Source organism: Oratosquilla oratoria, chromosome 4 (genome assembly GCF_046742065.1).
Source record: "Oratosquilla oratoria isolate Oo_2021 chromosome 4, ASM4674206v1, whole genome shotgun sequence".
Taxonomy (NCBI): domain Eukaryota; kingdom Metazoa; phylum Arthropoda; class Malacostraca; order Stomatopoda; family Squillidae; genus Oratosquilla; species Oratosquilla oratoria.
Genome location: NC_134780.1, coordinates 28,771,088 through 28,787,001, shown reverse-complemented (window position 1 = coordinate 28,787,001; position 15,914 = coordinate 28,771,088). Strand labels below are relative to the sequence as shown.

Here is a 15,914-nt window from a genome sequence, read left to right as displayed (position 1 = left end):
CTCTGCCTTGTCATCATTACTCATATTTTATTGTTACACCCAATCATTATCTGCCCTCACTGGAGATGGCCACAGTTGTGCCCAGGCATTGCTACCAAGACAAGTGGTCGTGTTGGCATTGACCCACGTCGGCCATATTTAGTCGACTCGGGGACTTTATGCCCGAACTCACCTTTAGAGTTTTGCCTACCCTGACTGACTGGTTGGCTGTGTCTAGATCGGCGGCTAGCTCGAGTCGCGTGCGCGCTCCAAGCCCGCTAGCAAAGGCTTCGGATAAGTTCCCATCCAACCCAAGAAAGTGCGTGGTTTCACATTTTCACGCACTTCTCGGAATTAATCTGCAGTGAATAAAATAATATGTTGTTTTCTTGAAGAAAGATGTCATTGGAATAGGACTGAAACACGGTCCGTGTTATGATAGTATGTCATTTTAGTTATGCATTAACTTAATTTTTTTTAAACGGGAACTCGTGGGACCGGTCTTCGATTGTGATTATGATTATCATATCCCGTTTCAGAGGCAAGGAAATTCTCAGAAGCACTTGGCTGATTAGCTATTTTATCCCAATGTGTAGCATGCTACCTAGCATAAATGCCAGATTTGGCTTATTTCAATGTAGTTTGATTATTGCATTAGGGTAAAACTTACAATGTATATGTGGACGTCTTTCATATACTTAGAGGAATGGGTAGAATACTTCAACGGCTGTGTAGTCGGCAGTCATTCAAAAAAGAAACTAATGTTGAATTGTTATCTGTTCAGATAGCTGGCATCACTGACGTTGAGTGATGCAGAGCTAAACGTAATCGACGCCGTGGCCTTATTGGACTCTATGACGTCATAACATTCCGATATTTACACCCGCTTGCAGACTTCTATCGTTAAAAACATGATCTTTGGCAGAGTCGGTCATATATTTTGTGGCAGGAGCAATGCTACATTTTGTGTTACGCAATGATGACTTCATATACATATACGTCAAGAGTTCTGACCTCCCGGGAGAAAGAAAAAATCCCAGTATTTGTCACTGCCCGACCTTCGCTGCCAGACGCTTCGTATTACGTCACCGCATTGTGACGCACGACTGCTGTTACGTGATCTCGCATGCCCGTATCCGCTTTCGATGGTTGTCAAATTTTTCACAGAATTCGTGTTTAATTCGTGCAGTCGTGGACAGTCTTAAAACACCCTCAGGGTTATGGCATGTAAATACAATTTTTATTGCTTGATTATTTGATGTAGTGTTCCATAGGGTTAACTTTGTGTAAACGTTTTCTTATACATTCTGCAACAAACACTCCACGTAACAAAAATTATTGTGTGGGTGAAGACTTACCATGAACACCGTTTCATAAGCATACAGTGTACTCATAAAAGTATTTACCAATAAATTTTTTCAGGCCAATTGTACATTGAATTTTGTTTACTGCATAGCTTACTAAAATGGTAATGTACAAATGAATTGGTTTGGGTGAATGCGATGAAGATCACATACAGTAGGACTGCGGCTTACGTTTGGTTACATTCACCAAAGTCTGCGAGGGAAACGGCGTTTTCTCATCCGGTGTAGGATAACAGGGTAAGTTCGTTGATCACACTTAGAGCAAAGGTCGGATGGGATAACACTCGACCATTTTAGGCGGATTAGTCATGGTAACACATATCTTTTGTACACGTACAGTGTGTCTACGTTTAGCACAATTCTGTAAGCCAAGGGTGTCAAACTCGTAGCCCAAGGAATGATCCTAAGTGCCCTGAGAGGTGGTAATAGATTTTTCTACCCAATAATGAATACAGTTGAGGAGAATATTAAACTGTTAAGACTAGGCAAAACAACATGTACCTCTTACTCATATGAGAGTGATTTTATTTCATGTAATTGCCAGCAAACCTTTGATGGTCCTCGAAAAAAATTGAGTTTGACATCCCTGTAGGCAAAGTGTACTGGGGATCGAAACATGGGATTTATTTGGCTGAACCATGGCAATGTTGTGATACGTAGCTCTCGCTGTATAATACGTTGTGGAGCTCAGGTAAAAAGGGAGTGTCAATTCCGAGAATGTGTTAACAAAGCGGCAGATTTTGGAAATCCGCAGCAAAGAATACGAAAAGGGAGAAAACAGTATTGTTATTATTTTTATGCTGTCCCATTAGCATGTATTGCACAAGGTATTTTCTGCTCTTATATAATTGTATATTTCAGTTAACACGAAATGCCGAACTACATTTCTTCATATCCTGTCTGAATGGTAACGATTCCTCTCGTTTTATTTGTTTATTTATTCAAGCAATTCCGTGTTATCAACCATACCATGTGTCTATAACTATCGGGGATGAAATGTACAATGCCTCCCTTTCAACGGTCAGTCGTGCGATATTTCCGTTAAAAAATATCCGTTTTATTTGAATCGTAATGCCGCTGTGCATATGGAAACACTAGCCACCCTTCAGCTCAGTCGTCTTTGTTGACATTATAAATTCTTCGACTTTTACTCTTCTACCTTCTCCAACACTACTGCTACCTTTCATCGCAAACACGATAACACATACATTTTACCTCAGTCTCGACCACACCCGTCACCGTTGCACTAACCATCCTCCTCCTTGTTTCCCCATCGTATTTTTCTGCACCATAATATCTATACAGTTTCTTCTATTTCCGTGTTCCCTCCCTCCCTTTTTTCTGCCTTATTTCTACCACCGTTACAATCACCAATCAGAAATGCCCCATCGCCATCACAAAATCTTGCGTCGTCGTCATCATCATCACCACCAACACCACCACTCACCACCACTATCTTTATCATCTTCATCAATGACATTACTGTAAGACCTCGTGGCGATGGTGGGATTAGTTATCGTCTACTGTAAATTCTCCAATGAACTGTAATTGACAGGAAGAATCTCGTGAAGGTGACTTACATGGGTGGGTTAGATAAGACGATGCTGGTTGAGACACAATAGTAGTAACGTTTTTACCATTTAGCTGCGCATTGGGAAGGTTCACTTAATCCAAATAAGTCATAGGTCAGCATTGCGAATAAGCTCTGAAGTGGAAAGCGGTGGGGAAAGGAAATATGATGGGGGAAAGTGTCGTGATAATAAGGAAACTTCAAAGAGGCGAAAAATGTGACTTGCATGGAGAGGAGGAGGAGGAGGAGGAGGAGGTTTGAGTAGACGGCGAGAAGAAGGTAGAAGAGTGAGGACCAGACCGACTCGAGAAGTTCCGGGTTTAGGGTGGATGGGGAGGGGGGGGGGGTTAGAAGGCAGGTCCGGGTATGTGTGTTTGTGTATGTGTGCGACAGCTACACTGTCTTAGACTTGTTCGCTACCCGGAAGGTTCACTCTGTATGTGCACCTCGGGGCAAGCTTCCGTTCATGTGTAATAGAGGTAGTTCATCGAGGAGTGGGTGGATTTGTTTCCGTACTTCGGTTTTTTATTGTCGTTTGGGATGGTGAATGTATCGCAGCGAAACTGTGGGATTGGTTTTTGAATGCGGTATGGCAGAGGGTGGGATTCATAAATAGCTATTTCTGGTCATATTGCAGCAGTTCCCAATGATTTACATGCCGTCCACGGATGCTGCGTCTCTGCTACGTCCAGCCGTCTGCAGGGTCTTCTGATTATGATATAATTTATTTGAAATATACAATATAGATGCACGAGAGAAATTCTTACCAAACATCTACATGCGCAAAATTCAAATCAACATATCGTAAACCAATTTTCATTATTATTTTGTCACCATATATATATTTTACCTCGGTTGTTGGACCAATTTGGTGAGGTTTCTTTAAAAATGTTAGGAGCATTACCTACCCTTTCTCCAACACCCCCCCCCCAAAAAAAAAAATGAAACCTAATGTGTCTGTAGGTATTTGGCAGGATAACTTATGCCCCCCCCCCCCTTTTTTTTTTTGTGAGTGTGTGTGTGTGTGCGCGCGCGCGTACGTGCGTGCCAAGGGTGTCCTTGACCGAGCCTTGCGTCGGGGAGTGCATATGATCGCACCCCAACCGACTGAGCGACGTAGCCAAGGGTACCAAGTTCGACAACCCCAAAGTTGGCAAAATGTTGTTTCGGCTCTGCATTTTTTACGAGAGCCTGCGATGGTCATGACCTGCTTAGTAAAAGGGATTTCCGGGGATGCTTCACCGTAATTGTCATCTACCCCTTGCCCCTGTCCATCCCTGTTGGAGGCTGTTCCCATGTTGACATTGCGGCTTCTACCCTCCCAGGTTTATCGCCAGTGAATCTGGAGTGGTGGGGAATTGCAGTCGAATCGCGCATTTACAAAGTTTATGATGTGCTCGCGCGCTCACACACACACACACACAGTTCAAGGTTTTAAGAAAAAGCTTGATGCTGAAAGATACAAAGACGAGCATAGCTCCCTTCCCGTATAATACAACTAGGTAAACATACACACACACACACACACTCATACAAACACACACACACACATACAAACACACACACACAAACACAAACACTCACTCACTCACTCACACATTCACATTCACTCATGCACGCACGCACACGACTCATGCTCGCACGTACACGACTCGGTGGCGCAGTTGGTAGAGCACTGAATTGCCACGATAAAGGCGCGCAGTTCTAGGTTCGAATCCTGCCCAGGGCCGAAATTATTTCGGTACCGCTGCGCTTCGAGTCGTTACTCTGACTCTCGTGGGCGGGGAGTTGGGTGTGTGTGTGTGTGTGAAAGGTCATGGCATTACCCATAGATCGGACCCACGAGCTCTGAGCTCTCGTCTGGGTGGGAAATAGCTGTCGATCACGAGTCCAACACGTGATCCAAGGACCAAGGTGAATACGTGCATAGATATTTATCCATACGTGGTATCTACCGTTAAGCTATTTTAATTAACCCTATACATTCCGGCCAGAATTAACACCACACCCGTTTTGTAAGTGGTCGTTTCATCCACACCCTATTATTTCTTGTAAAAAATATAATTAACAACTAACAAGTCCAGTAATTAAAAAAAGATAGATAAATGTGTTAGTCGGGTTATTATTCATTACGCAACATGTGGAGAATCCCCCTCCCCCCAACTCCCGCTCTCCCCCAAGTGAGTGGATCCATGTAGGCTACCAGCCCAGTCTGCATCGAGGATTAAAAGTCATTTTATCCTCATGACATTATTCAGAGATGAGAGTTAAGACTTGACTAAGGCTTGGATCTGAACGGGGAAAAGACAAAGCTTTGCACAGAAAACAGCACGGTGCCCAATTTTTATTTTATTTTATATTGGGATTTTTATGGGGGGGGGGGTCCTGGTTCAGCTGCACCATTTGCACCGCCATAGTCCAGTATCCAACACTGGAAAAGATTGTGGGACCTCTCTTCCACTGAGGCCTTAAGTATGTGCCCATCTTTCTTAAAACAAAATCCAGGCCTTCCTGTGCAGGTTCGTGGCCATGGTCTACCATGCATGCTCAGCGCGCCGGCTTGAAGCCAGGGTCATTTTTCAAAACAGTTCGCCGTTGTGTCTTACTAGATATCTATAGAATATTACGCAGTGGTTCATGGTATGCAACCTTGATGATGGGCTATTAATGGGATTGGGATTGCTTTTCCACGTAGTAAAGAAGACAGATGAGTTGTAAGGTGTAACAGGTGTAGCTGGAAGCGTGGTCATTGCCTCTTTACCTCACCATCTTGACTAACTTTTTTGTGTATTCAGAAATTGGAGCCAAATTTTTATGTATTTCAGAGTTGACGATTGTTGTTTATGTATTTAAAAGTGGACGACTGTTCTATGATCCCAGCGTCGTTTGTGAATTTGGATCGAATTTGTAATCGCGAGTGTATAAGCGGGCTGTTTACGGGTATAACTTCGACGTTTTCATTCTTGAATAGACTTTCTTCTCGTAAACTGGAACTGGCTAGAGACGATAATATCCTACTTTAGATTAACTTGGCTGGGCGGTGTAGGCTGTCTTCGATGAAGGCTGTGGAACTGGTTTGGAAGCAGCAGGAGCATGTAGGCAAGGGGCCCGTGGCCTACATTTTCGCCGTCGCTTTTCCTCGTACCCGTTCCACAAGGGTCGGGGCATGACGTGTGCAGGCGCACTGACGCACTCATCGGATTTTCCTTAGGAAAATTTCGCTTACTGTGCATTTCCGTTAAAATTATTAGATTAACGTGATGTTTGAACTCCTACAGCTTAGAAATATAATTATTTGTCGGAAAATTGTGTATATCCAAGTTAGGTCAAAGGGTGTCCTTCAGTACGCGCACAATATAGTTTGCGCACAAATGTAACATCAATGCGCATAAATAAAGCGTTCCAAGGCAACCGTAGTTGGCGGATCTATTGCTGAGTTTACCCCGAGGCTATAACAAAGGAAAATTGGCAGAAAAATACGAATAGAATAAGATTAAATGAAAAGCTCATACACGATATGCATTTAAGTAAGCAAATGTGATTTCCCTTTCGAATTTGTATCATTCAGTTGTGTCGAAATAGAATTTTACACTTTTGAACTCGGTCTAAGATCCGTCGACTTGTGAGACGCTTTGTTCATGTGAATCTGTGTAGCCGCGCTCGTACCGGTTTTAGTTTGATGCAATAGATGTCAGGCGATGTTCCGTTGATATGCTGACCTTTCCTGGGTCCATAGAAGGAATCAAGACGTCGAGCAGCCATGAGTTTTGTCCTTAGACGAATAAAATCGTGCATGCAATATTCATTACCACGAGATGTGCGCAGTCGACCGCCGAAAATATAAGTTTTGTTGGCAACGCCACCCGATAGTGGGATGAGCTAGTTGCTGACGAGCCACGCACGGAGGGTTGCGGAGTCATGCGTTGAATGCAGACCATTATTCAAACTGCAGCTTCGTCACGGCAGTTGGAAGCGTCCTCGTAATGGTCAGTATTCTCGGTATAAGTAGAAGAGTGACGGCAGATGCGCGTGGTCGTGTCCTTGTTTGCAGCTATCCACACCATCTCCACAACGTATTTTTTTGATTCGTGAAGCGTTTTGTCATTTTCTCTATATCGTGTCCACAGTTTATCGTAATTTTTCGTTTGCTGTTTGTACAAACCCTTGGAAATGTTGACGAGAAGTCTGCATCTGCAATTGACTTTCTGCAGAGAACAACGTGTTTGTGTAAAAGAAAAATATTCTTGCAGAGGCCCTATCTACAATGGAAAAATAACGAAATCTAATTCAGCTACAGGTGTAGGGGAAAGTGTCATAAAACTCCATAATTGAAGTGAATTTCAGAGCCACCTAATGGAAGGAAAGAAAGACAAATATTATAATTTATCAAGGACATGCTGCCCATATTGCAGCCCAGGAAAAAAAATGAAGCTTCGTAAGTCGTTCATGTAGAGATCACAGTAAATTAGAGTGAGTGGGACGATTATACCCGTTGCACTGAGAACTGGCCGTTAGGGCGGAGCACTGGGAGTTCCCCTGTGGTGCCACATCTAATTATTTCATAATTTTATTTTATTTTATCATTCTATTTTATGATTTTATAATGTTGCCACATATGATTATATTATAATTTTTGTCACACACCACCACTGAGGTAAAAATCAAAGCAATGTTTTCAATACAAAGGTTTCGTTTCTTCGAGTGTAGACATGGCATATGGAAAAGAGAGAGCGACGTTGCCGCTACATCTAATCTCTGGCCCCGCCCCCCTCACACTGCATTCAGAAAACATTGCATCCACACGCACGTTCTCGCCATGGATGCCCATGTGTGGCAACACCGGGAAATCTCCTAGCCCCGCCTTATCGGTCATTTCTCCTTGCGCTGACTATAGTAGGGCTTGGTGTGGTCGCACAAACGCCGGTTTGAGGTGCAGAAATAAAATCATTGTGACCCATCGAACTCCTTCTCCGATCACTTCGTAGGGAAAGGGACTCTTTCCAGGGTCTTGCATGCTTCTCCATCTTGTCTCCTGCCCAAGAAGAGAGAGGCAGTGTTAACGGGAATCGATAGAGGTCGTGAAGGAAAAACATTGCTGCATCACCACCTCCAAGTAGTGGCCCCGGGTTCGGTTATCACCGCCCGAGAGTTGATGCCGAAAGTGAAACAGCAATATTTTCTCCCACTAACAATAACTTCATTGTTCCAACTAACAACCAAAAATCAGTCTGTGGCTGGGAGAACCCGTATGTGAACACTCAACTCATCCCCCTAAGAACACTACAAAGCAGTAGCCGAAACCACATCAACCGGGAAAAATATAATTTGTGATCCAACTAACATTTGATACTTTTGGGTACACACATTTGGGGATCATATCTTTTGTTACATGACCTCACCCAGTTGCGTGACCGTTATGTAATTATACCCACTACCTTGCGTTCAAAATGTCTTTCGGATTTCTAATGAACAACCTTACGCCTTTCCCAAAACGGGTTATTAGAAAAGGAAATGTATAAGTACAAGCTGAACAATGCCAACGTCGTTGTTAACATTCTCTTATGTTAAGTACATGTGTTTCTTTTATCAACCTTAATGAGTGCGTTTCCACTCTGCTCTGCCAGTTGTATTATAGGTTTAGGATCCCATGTAGATAGATAGATAGACTTTATTTGGCAATGAATCAATGTACATGAAGTGCAAATAATGACAAGAACACATAGTTCGGAATAATAATTGCAAATTGCCGAGGATAACACAAAAAGCATCTACGCTTATTTCCATTGTGGTTGTACTGTTAAATAACACATTTTTGACGTATTGACGCATTTTTATTCAACAATACTGATCCTGGACGTTTCATGAGGCCTGGTGTTTACATCTCCGTACCGCTACCCCACTTTCCCGTACCAAGAGTAGAAGTTCCTTCTCCCCACATGTACTTGTATGTAAGATTGCAGTTCCACGCATTTATGGTTTGAGACACCAGTGATCACGAAATAAAACGTTATCGGGCGTATACACCGGGAAGAAACGTGGAAGAGGAGGAGGAAGCTCGTGGAAAAAAAAAATCGCCTTAGCCAAAGTTACCTGGGATCTTACTCTTCGTTAACGAATGCGTTGAACACCCCACCCCAACGGGCCCCCAGGAGACCGGCCACCCACCCCCACCCCCTACAGGCTCAGCTGCCTCATGTGCATCCTACTTTCCCCTTGATGATTTTGCCCCCGCAGAAAGTCTCTCAGGGAAACCCCCCACGCCTTCTCCACGTAACTCCCTTCTGCCACGGTGGCCGCGACTCCAGGTTTGACCTCAAATCCAACAGCCATCCACAGAACAGTCATGATCCCCAGCCCCCACCCCGCCTCGGGCGAGGTGGTGATGACAAGAGAATTTTCAAACAAGGAATGCCAAAATCACGTTTCAGATCTGTCCAAGATGCTCACAGAAACCAACAAGTAAACCCCTCAGTGGGGGGAAACTGTGGCATTCATCTTCTTCCATCGGAGGAGCTGGTAAAGAATCCTTCGAGGGGTACCCCGTGGAGTTCCCCCCTCGACAGGGTAATGCCACCCGGTACTCAGGTCGAGACAGGATGGCGTCGAGCTAGTGCTGGCGGAGCTACGGGGCACAGTACCATGACATGGGGCGAGTTCCAAGTTTCCTCCCCATGCGCTCGAACCGGCAGCCTCCCGCCCCTCCTTCAACTGCTCGCCAGAGAACTCTTACTAGAACTAATGCATTTGTTTGTTGATGCATCAGTAGTAAATTTCTTGGGCTGTCACTTCCCCTTTGCAGCAGAATTGACGAGTGCAGTTGTGGGTAATTTCCTGGACAGAATTACGAAGCCACTCCATCCTCCAGCTCTCCTTCTCAAGGCGATTCGTCCCATCAAGAAAACAGAAGGGATGGTGCAAGACTGCCCCGTAGAAAGGAGCTCCCGCAGGTTACCTCCGTCGACCCCTGGACACAAAAACCTGCACAACCATCCGAGCCCCCGGCCACTCGTTCGGCGCAAACGGAGAGCAACCAGAATACCTAAGAAACTGCACAGCCAGTTCTAGCACCAGCTGCTTGACCTGCTCAGATGGAGAGCACTCTAGACAAGGACAGCCCACTCCCAGACTCCACGACCAAGGACAGCGAAGCCCTACACAACAGCAGCTACTAAGGACACACGAGCACAAGAGATAGTAGTGGAATAGACCACCTGTTCGTCCTCCCCCCTCCTCACCTAATCCTTCCAACCAGTCAACCTAACTTAATCCGATAATGAAGATGACAAGTAGACAACCACACTGGGTTTGCTGTCTAGGGACTAGGGTCGAGGGGTGCTCTCCCTTCCCGATCTCTGGGTATCGTCACTTCCAACGATGACATAACTCGGACGCCATTTCTTGAGTTTATTTTGTAACTGTTCCGGACTTTCGCAAGGTTGAGGTCCGGACGGATGCAAGACCCTCAAACAGAGAGAGAGAAGAGATTTGAAGTCAAGTAAAGGAGCTGGGAAAAAAGGCTATATTTTGGCTCATGCAGTGGCCCACTTGTGGACAGAGACATCAAGTTTTCTGGGAATTTATTACCCTATGGGGGAGACCAGACATCATAAAAATAGTATAAATGTACAAAATTCTATGTCTTGTGCTCAGAAACCAGAGGAACAGTGACTTACTCCTTCGAACGAATTTGATCAATTTGAGAACTGATATCAAGGAACGAATTCATTAATCAAGTTTTGAGAAACTGACAATTTTGGAGAACAGTGGAAGCCCAATGTATATTTTTTTCTTAAGATTTCTACAGAAAAAAATTCTACTTGAAAAAATTATAATCCTTAGAATAATTATTGCAGGTGTTTGTGCATCATTATATATATATATATATATATATATATATATATATATATATGTATATATATATATATATATATATATATATGTATATATATATATTTATTTATAAATATATATTCATGTTTAGTACATACTCAGAGATCTGGCTTCGCAACGTGGAGACATATCTATATGACTAGGTTAGGAAGAAAGTGAAGTACCTCACTTCCAATTCATAAGTTTGGATATTCCTGTAGTTGGTAAAGCCTATACTAGCAATTGTAGCCTAATGGTAGCACTCAACCAGCGTGAAAACTCTTACGCATAGCACCTCAGTCCGGCTGTATAGTCCCAAAGCTTTACATACACATTCTCACATGGGCGGAAAACAATGCGTTTGGAAGGGCGTCATGACGTCATACGCTTCATTCATCGAATTTGCGGTGATTCATATATATATATATATATATATATATATATATATATATATATATATATATATATATATATATATATCGGATTAGTTTATCATATATTCCAAAAAATTGACTGATATTGTACCTGTGATATAGTTTGTTGGTTAAGCACGGAATTTTGAAGTCACGTCAGTGTTACTCATTAAGGTTTGAGAACCCTCGTGGGAAACTCAAGCTCGTTAACATTAACGAGTTTTTTCTAACAGTTGCTACTTTACTAATTTTGTTGTGAATTTTTGTAATGCTCGTTAGTTATGACAAATGTGTAAATGTCGGCAAAAACTCGTTACATTAACAGGGCGCATTTGTTTTTAATCTTAAAGGGTCCAGAATTTGTCATTGGTTGACCATAACCGGGTTTGGACATAAGCAAAACAAACTCACAATCCACAAGGGAACATAAAGAAAAAAATTGAAGAACAGCTTTCGTTTATTTATTTATTTATTTATTTATTTATTTTTGTCGTTTGTTGTAGAATGTTGAAAACTACTCCATTTATAATTGAGTTAATATCTTCAGCTTAATGTTCTAGGCATTAAAGTTTATTTTTCTAACTAGTAGCTTCTTAACTTTTGTATTGATATGGGCCGGACCTTGTGTCTTTAGTCAGTACTGCTGGCGTCTGAGGTTGTTCCCTCTGAGCTATTTTTATTCATTTATTAATTATTATTATTAATATGCCATCGTTATTATTATCATTATTAATTTATTATATTTTTCTTCGTGGTCCGTTTTCCGAAATTTCTAGGCATGCCTTTACCACTTACGTATTCCCACCCACCTCCAGGCATTCGTGTCCGAGTGCGATCGGCCAGTGCTGATCGATTTATTTTCTACCAGTTTTCAGGCCAATGTGCCAGCTTCTCAAAATCTTGCACATCTTAAAGTTCCAAGTGATAATATGCCGTCCCACATAATTTTGTATTGACAACAGTATTCTAGTTTTGTGATGAAAGTTGCGCGCGTCACACACACACACTCTAAGCTCTCTTCCAGGAGGGAAATAGCTGTCGATCACGAGTCGAACACGTGATCCAAAAGACCAAGTGAATACACACACATACACACAGGAAAAACAAGAGGACATGCAATGAAACTCAAAAAGGATAACTACAGAAGAGACCTGAAAAAGAACAGCTTCCCACACAGAGTGATAGATACAGTATATGGAACAAATTAGATGAGGAAATAGTGTGTGCAAACACAATACAAGAATTTAAGAACAAATTTGATTTTGCGAGATACAAAAACGGTCACTACGAGCATAGCTCCCCTTCCCGTATAATACTACTAGGTAAATACACACACACGCGCGCGCGCGCGCGATTTTAAGAACAAACTAGATGTGGAGAGATACGAAAACGGGTCAGTACGAGCATAGCTCTCGTCCCGTAAAATACAACTAGGTAAACACACACACATATACATATTTTCTGACGTTTAACGAACACCCAGCCAAACGTGCTTATTAGGAGAGTTAGATACGTGGGTTTCCATTATTGTGGAAGAAAAGTCATATTGACCTGTATTATACTTTGAAAACCAATTTGCTAAATTGAGGATGGAGAGGGTGCCCTGCCCAGCTGGGAACTGTATGACATCTTCATGAAGAAACTTCGCTATTCAGTACAGTGTATTCTTTATATATTCTAACCATCACAGATGAACTCCTGATTTAATGTATTCTTTTCTGTTGCAGGCCATGGCAAGTCATATCAAGATTAAGTGTAGTAGCCCGTGCTCTTTCTTCACAATGCTCACAAGATTCCGCCAGCAGGTAGGTCCTCTCTCTTGCAGTGTGTGTGCATGTGTGTATCTACCTAATTGTAGCGTACAGTAAAGGAGCAATGCTCTGAGGTCCTGTCTCCTACTTTCCAATTTATTATACCTGTATGTGTGTGTGTCGTGTCTGTCTGTGTGTATATCTACCTAACTGTAGTATGCAGGAAAAGAGTAACACTCGTGGGGTCCCAGCCCTTACTCTCCAATTTACCCTAAATTCATGTATAGTATTAACTTGTTCTTTATCTGTATTTTCCCAATATCATACTTAGATTTGACAGGTATTGTTCCAGCTTGGCTGTATCACCTTCTAAACTATTTCAAGTACTTATGCATCTATATAGAAAACATCCTTCACGTCCTTTATACATGTAGTCTTTCTTAATTTTTTCTCATGACCTAAAACCCTCCTGAGTGCGTGTGAGTGATCCACCACAGTCTTGGATTATGTGTTAGAATTCATGATTGACAATTATTACCCTCCCAGATGAGAGCTCAGAGCTCATACATAGCGCGATCTATTGGGAAATGTTGTGACCTTACACGTATGGTACATCTACTCACATACACACACACACACGACGGTGCAGTGGTAACATTTGCAACTGCTACTACAGCGGTCTGGGTTCGAATCCTGCCCAGGGCTGAAATAATTTCAGTATCGCTGCGCTGCGAGTCGTTACTCCAACTCTCGTGGTCAGTGAGTTGGGTGTTTGTGTGCGTGTAAGGTCACAGCATTACCCATAGATCGGTCATATATGAGCTCTGAGCTCTCATCCGGGAGCTGTCGATCACAAGTCCATCATGTGATCCTAGACCATGGTTAATCACACACACACACACACACACCACGAGATTAGCTCCCCTTCCCGTAAAATACAACTAGGTAAATACACACACACACACACACACACACACACCAACAAAACAGACTTTGCAAAACTAAAGACGTTCTTCCAGAATGCAAACTGGGAAAAATTCTATATGGAAGAGACAACAGTGGAAGAGAAATGGAACATACTGTTGGATAATTACAATGAAGGGGTAAACAGGCATGTACCAAGACAAAAGCGAGAGAGAGAGTACATTAAATGTTGGTTCAACAAAAGATGCAGTGAGGCAAAAGACAGAAGGGACAAAGCTTGGAAAAGGCAAATTTATATAAACTATAGAAATGAGTATGTTAATGTGAGAAGAGAGGAGAAAAGGAACCATGAGAAGGATATTATAGATAAATGCAAAGATCAGCCCAAGCTATTCTACCGGTATGTAAATGGTAAACTTAAAACCAAACAGGAACTAGTGAAACTATGCCAAGGTAACATAGAATACACAGAAGAACTAGAGATGGCCGAAATCATGAACAACCACTTTAAATCTGTCTTCACCAGAGAGAAAATAGAAAATTGGGACGTAGATAATAACAAACGTTCTCCCCACATGAGTAAATTTACAACATCACAAAAAGAAATATCAGAACATCTATCAAAATTGGACGTCAGAAAATCACATGGCCCGGATGGAATTGCAAATTGGATTCTAAAAGAATGCAAAGAAGAGCTAACAGACAAAATACACATCATAATAAATAGCTCACTCAAGGAAGGAAAAATACCTAATGACTGGAAAAATGCTAACATTGTACCAATATATAAAGGAGGAAACAAGGAAGAACCCACCAACTATAGACCAGTATCACTAACAAGCGCTATAGCCAAAATTTGTGAGAAAATCATCAAGAATAGATGGGTAAAACACCTGGAAGATAACAACATATTAAACCCAAGACAATTCGGGTTCAGACAAGGTAGATCATGCACCACAAACTTGATATGCTTCTACTCAAGACTAATAGACATAGTGCAAGAAACGGATGGGCTGATTGTGCATTCCTAGACTTGCAAAAAGCATTTGACAAAGTACCACACAGAAAACTACTAAAAAAAACTGGAACACATAGGAGGAATACGAGGGAACCAACTAAAATGGATGGAGGACTTCCTGACTGGAAGAAAGATGAGAGTAGTACTCAGAGAAAAATATTCAGATTGGAAAGAGGTGATCAGTGGAGTACCGCAAGGATCTGTACTGGCTCCAATAATGTTTGCTATCTATATGAATGATATGGACGAGGGCATGAACTGTTACATGAGCTTCTTTGCTGATGACGCCAAACTGTTAAGGAAAGTAGAAACTGATAAGGACTGTGAAGCACTGCAAGAAGATCTGAATAGGGTATGGAACTGGAGTCAGAAATGGGAAGTGGATTTTAATACTAAGAAGTGTAGCATAATGGAGTTTGGAAAAAGCAAAAACAGAATATCAAGAAAATATACAATTGGAACCAAGGAAGTAAAGAAAGTAGGATCCGAAAAAGACTTGGTAGTTATTATCACAAACGACCTGTCCTATGATGCATAGATTAACAAAATTGTCGGGGAGACTTACAACTTGCTAAGATCAATAAAAGTGGGTTTTGCTTACCTGGACGAAGACATGATAAAAAAAATATTGGTTACATTGATAAGGCCTAGACTAGAGTATGCGGCAACATTGTGGTCCCCCAGTACCAAAAAGAACATAAAGAAAATAGAAAGAATCCAAAAAGCAGCTACAAAAATGGCACCTGCACTTGCAAACCTATCATACGAGGAGAGATTGGCTAAACTGGAGCTACCGACACTGGAGCAAAGAAGAGAGAGAGGAGACCTACTGACCATCTACAGAATCATGAAAGGCACAGAGATACTTGATAGAGAAGAATTACTAAACTGGGACAAGAGAAACACAAGAGGACATGGAAGGAAATTAAGAAAACATAGCTATAGAAGAGAACTGAAGAAAAACAGTTTTCCACATAGAGTTTTAGACACTTGGAACAAACTGGATAATGAAATAGTAAGCGCAAA

The 15,914-nt window shown here is 42.1% G+C and overlaps 1 protein-coding gene across 3 annotated transcripts in view; it reads left to right on the top strand.

Annotated features, from left to right (window-relative positions):
- LOC143024722 (uncharacterized) overlaps positions 1–15,914 on the top strand; it is a 41,051-nt gene that overhangs the window by 16,917 nt on the left and 8,220 nt on the right. Inside the window, exons 1-2 of one of the 3 annotated variants that reach the window (XM_076183797.1) lie at positions 12,493–12,517; positions 12,923–13,000. In XM_076183797.1, the coding sequence (XP_076039912.1) occupies positions 12,926–13,000 (75 nt within the window). In that variant the 5' untranslated portion in view covers positions 12,493–12,517; positions 12,923–12,925. Of the gene's footprint in view, positions 1–12,492; positions 12,518–12,603; positions 12,630–12,922; positions 13,001–15,914 lie in introns of those variants that run through there. The other 2 variants (XM_076183796.1, XM_076183795.1) reach the window with 2 other exon arrangements.